The sequence below is a fragment of the Lactuca sativa genome, chromosome 8, assembly GCF_002870075.4.
Source record: "Lactuca sativa cultivar Salinas chromosome 8, Lsat_Salinas_v11, whole genome shotgun sequence".
In the NCBI taxonomy this organism is placed as follows: Eukaryota; Viridiplantae; Streptophyta; class Magnoliopsida; order Asterales; family Asteraceae; genus Lactuca; species Lactuca sativa.
In genome coordinates, this window is record NC_056630.2 from 132471508 (window position 1) to 132476764 (window position 5257).

The following is a 5257-nucleotide window of genomic DNA, read 5'->3' on the forward strand; positions in this document are numbered from 1 at the left end:
AGAATGCATGTAGAGAAAATCAACATGTGTTTGTTCCTTTTGCATTCGATACATTTGGTTTTCTTGCAGCAGAGGCGGTGGAGCTCCTTAATAGAGTCCAATGGGTCATGCATTCTAATGTCATATCTCTTAGATCCACAAATGTTGTTTTCAAAAAAATTGGTTTTGCCATCCAGAAAGGGCTAGCGGCGTAGCTTGTTGCCCATTTGCCTTCAATCGATATGTATTGAACGTTTATTTTTATTAATAAATTAAACTCCATATCGAGACCTAAAAAAAATAGGGATGCTTCTTATGTATAACAGTGGGAAAAGAAGGAAAAGAAACACACTTGATATTCTTTCAGGAGTAGTATGGTATAATGAAGCATGATGATCATATTGGAGTTGGGATCCAAAGGAAACTTGGGCCTTTATTACTTGGATCGTATTCACAATTTATTTGCGAGTGTGCGACTGATCAAGACCAAAGATTGGGAGACCGATTGAGACAATTTGGAGCCTTGGAGGAGGGCCATCATCTTTGCTAGCTAATGATGGAATCGATTTGGGTTGGAGGATGATCTATTCGGTGAGAAGTGGCAGGGCTAAACTCTGAAGGAAATGTGACTAAGAAATGTGACTAAGAATATGGGTTGAAAGGAGTTGTATCATATATGTAGCTAGTCAGGTCCACTTTTGCGTTGCGGCCCCAAGGTGGTCATTTTTACTAGAAGTTGCAAATAAAAACCGCATGTTGAAAGACCTAGTGAGTGTTATTTCTTGAGAGAATTTAAGCTATATATTGTTATCTAGCTTTTCGTCTGAATCAAAATCAGTTTTCAATTTTCAATATTCACAGAAATTGGCTTCTACTTTTTGGTTTATTCTTCAACAATATTGAATAGACCATCCAAGTTTCCACTCCAATACAACATTAATAATCATTCTCTGTCTCTCTCTCTCTCTTTGTTCTCCATAATATGATCATTAATTATCCGCCATGCATCAAAACACATACATATATAGGGGGATTCTACATAGACTTAATCATACAATTATAACATATATAATATGTGTGTGTCAAAAAAGGATACTCTTTACTCTTCGCTTAATTTCAACCAAATAAATCAACTTTTGTTGATCAATCTCACAACTTCACAAGTATTGTTTGTGGATCCTCGCTCTGTTCTCCTCCCACCATAGTCTCGCATGCACCTCCCCAAATTTTTCTCGACTGCAAAGTTCCAGTTCCAACTTTAATCAGTATTTAGTACGTAATTACCCACTACTTAATTAATTAATTAAGTATACTGTATTATACACTGATTAATCCTTTTTTTATAAGAAGGTGTAGGGATATAATTAACCTGAATCTGACACGTCTGAGCTCCCTGAAGCCACCTGGAAGAGCTTTAATAGTGATATAAACTCCTGGTTCGTCTTGTTCCACCCATTCGTTTTCAATATCACTGACATTACTGATGGATAGCTCACCCGAACGATCTGCCTCACGTGATGAGCTGGTGCTTCTTATAGATGCATCCATGGATGACGTCGTTTCTGTTTTAACCCCACTCCCACTAATACTCGATACTTTTGGAGTAGCAGTTAAACCAGACGAGTCACGGTTTGACGGCCTAACCATGGTTAAGCTTTGGTGGTCAAGTGAATCGGACGATGAGTATGCCATTATTCCCGTTGGCGGGCGGTATAAGGTACGAGGTAGCCGCTCTCTGCTCATAGGTGGCGTTATCGGACTGTCTCCGTCTCCGATACATTCAAATTTCAAACTACTACTCTGTACGTTTCACCAATATATTAATTTAATTAATTGCGTAATTATTCACATATATGGAAAATATCTTTAATTTAAATAAATGTTAACTTAACTAATTAAGCTTAAGCACGCGTACCTCGTCTTCGGATCTTGGTGGTGTTGGAAGGGGAAACGCTTGCCGGTTTAATCTTTGGACATTGTAAAGTTCCATTACTTTGTCGTAATTTTCTTGCCACCATTTTTGTGCTTGCCATTTATTAAACATCTCCCGGCTACCAAAAAAGATATAAGTTTTTTTTTAAAAAAAAAAAATTAAAATTAAAAGTCCTTAATTTTTGCATTATTTTGAGGAAACATGAGTTGTAAATGTAAAGTCTATGTTTTATTATTGGGCAATAGTAAATAAGTGGGTGAGTGGTGTGCATGACAATTGACAACACTTCTAGCATGGCAAAAAGGGTACCTTCGAGAGTAAGGCCAAATTAGGCCTAAGGTCACTATCGATCTCCATGGATTTTGTATTAAATTCCAAACCAAAATAGACTTGTAGTTTAGGACTTATAATATGTACCTCGTGTTAATCATGTATTCCACTTAAATACAAAAAAACATAAACTAAACCGCTTTTGTTGACAAAAAGAGACCTTGATTGCTCCTTTTTCTTTTTTGGAAAATTAAAAATTAATGTATTAACTTTGTCACATTGATCCTTTAATTTTAATATTAGATCATAAAAGATATCATGTCTACATATGGGAAATGAATAATGGTTTTTAGACGTAGACTGTGAGGCCATCTACAACCCACAACATTATTTTTATTACTATTATTTAACTACAATAAGAATGATTCATTTTCAATCCATTATTATTTTTTCATAATTTCTATGTTAAAAAGAAGGGTAAAATGAAAAAACGGATATTTGGGTTAATGTGAAAGATAGAAGAAAATATAAGGGTTTTCTGAATGTTGATTGAGATTTTCTACATTTTGCCTTAAAAGAAATATTATTAACATACTTATAAAGATTTTCAAAAATATTCATTATACTTATTATTATTACTTTTACTAATTGACTATTTTTTTATTACAATAACTTCATAAATTTTACAACCAAACAATCATAACCAAATAATTAATTATTCTTATACAACAAACTCGAATCAGTTGTTGGTCTTATTAGGTTTTTAGTATATTAATACATATGTCAACTTTGTGTTTTATTTAAATATGTTATTGAGTTTTAATTATTAAAAGTATTTATAATTGAAAAAGCATAATTAAATTATATACTGTTAATTAATATCAGCTGATTATATACAATAATACTATAAATAATAATAAATAGATTTAAATTATAATTATTCGACTAAATTAGCTATAAGTATATACACTCAAATTTGAATGACTAAAAATGTACACACAAAAGATTAACATTAAAATAGTTTGAATGAGTAGTATAACACCAAATTTGCTATTTTACTATTCCTTTACACTATATTGGTGTAAAAATAAAGTCAAGTTGTAGCAAAAGAGTAAGAGATAGTGTGAAAATTAGGATTGAGAAGGGGGTTTGGAGATATTCTAAGGTATTTTAATTAAATCATATATAACAACAAATAAATAGCGATAAGTTGGTGGGAAAATCATAGTGATAAAGTAATGCACAATCAATTGAGTGTGCTAAAAAAGAAACAAATCAATCATTTCATGGTGTAAAAAAAGAAAGATATGTTGGTCAAAGTTCATGCATGACCCATGGGAATTCAAAGACAAATCACAAGTGAACAAAAATCACCCTGCCGAAATGTATTATTAGAAAAAAAAAATTAATATTGTTTAGCATAAAAATTAGACAATGCATAATGGTGATATGTTATTTGTCCTAGATAGACTCCAAAGAAGCAAAAGGATTAATTTGTTCTTTTAGAGTTGAAATTCAGATTTCAGTCACTATTCGAGTTTAGAACTGGCAAGACATGTTTGTAATTCTTGTCATTCTGACCTTCATTCACAAAATGACAAACCATGGAATTGAAATTTAAATATGACAAAGTGTTGAAAAAAGTTGAAAGGAGACCATTTTCCGACAAGGTAACAGCATTGTGTAAAAAAAAAAAAGCATACCAACAAAACAAAAATATTAAAAAGGGCCCCGTTAAAGAACTACTAGTAATTTTAGTAATGAGTAATGAGTAACATTTTTTGGACTTTTTCACATAAAAGATTGGAGTGCCATTTTCTAGCGGGGCCTTTCTCATCATGATGTTCACACTACGATTGTGACAGTTTTAAGGAACTAGTTTTTGTTGATAAATTAGCTGTGATAGTTGATAAAGTAATAAGAATTTAGTGTAGAATCACAAATTTTATAAAAAAAAAAAAAAAAAACTCTAAAAAAACAATTAGAAGATTCATAAGAGTTCCAAAGTCTCTGTTGGAATAGGTGATAAAATAAACATTTGATGACTTTTGTCTTATAATTGAAAAAGACTTTTTTTGCATGGTGTGCAAAATTTCAAAGAAAATAATGATTTTGATGATTGTGTCACCTACCGAGAAACCATCACTTGTGCATGTCAAATAGCAATTCTTAAAAAAGGAAACAAAATTAGAACCACATAAAAGAAAAATTCAAATTCAAGACTCATGGATCTCAAGTCTTTTCAACAAGCAATGTATCATTATTTACTATTTTAACTTTTGCTAGAAATTAACAAGAATGTAATTTTATCACGCATCTATCAATGCATCCATGGTGAAATTTTCAACTCTTACTATGAAAAAAATAGTGAATCAATTAAGGATCCATCTACTCTATCTACGACTCAATAGTTACTTCTCATGATGAGTAACTATTGCTATCGACAAGCTTGGGTGTTAACCTATTTGTAATCATATCTAGTGTGAAATAGCATCAATTAAGACCATTGATCATGGGCACTTATAATCAATAGCACTCATTCCCATAGACCAGTCAATTGGAACATTTAAACATTTTTAGTTTTCATTTATATGAGTTAAAAATAAATAAAATGTAATTTAGGTAGCACCATTTTGTATGGTTAGAGAGTACTATATTAGAATGGGATTGTTGGTGGGTGTTTAAAATAATTAAATTGTTCAGGGATTTTGTAATATGTGTCCTAAAGGCGCGCGCGCGCGCGCGCGCGCGCACACACACATATATATATATATATATATATATATATATATATATATATATATAAAAGAAAAGAAATATTACCATAATTAAATATGAAATACATTAACTATGATGAATATTTTCCATAATGAATACATTTTATATTTTTTTAATTTTTTAATGAGAAATATTCTCTATAAATAATGTATTTTATATTTAATTATGATAATATTTTTGATAATTAATACTTCTCTTAAGTGTGTACTTATATCAAAAGAAACGCATATTTAGTAATTAAAAGCTTGAACACAATAATACATATAATAATCCCTTATTTAGATTATGCATTTTTTA

At 30.9% G+C, this 5257-nt stretch overlaps 1 protein-coding gene across 1 annotated transcript in view; it reads right to left on the reverse strand.

Moving 5' to 3' along the window:
• Nucleotides 1-835: 835 nt before the first annotated feature.
• The window catches only part of LOC111919943 (protein Brevis radix-like 4), a 5466-nt gene continuing 1044 nt past the window's right edge, over nt 836-5257 (reverse strand). The window contains exons 3-5 of the mRNA XM_023915504.3: nt 1895-2030; nt 1349-1779; nt 836-1215 (exon numbers count right to left, since the gene is read on the reverse strand). Of these exons, the coding sequence (XP_023771272.1) occupies nt 1137-1215; nt 1349-1779; nt 1895-2030 (646 nt within the window). The 3' untranslated portion in view covers nt 836-1136. The remainder of the gene's footprint in view (nt 1216-1348; nt 1780-1894; nt 2031-5257) is intronic.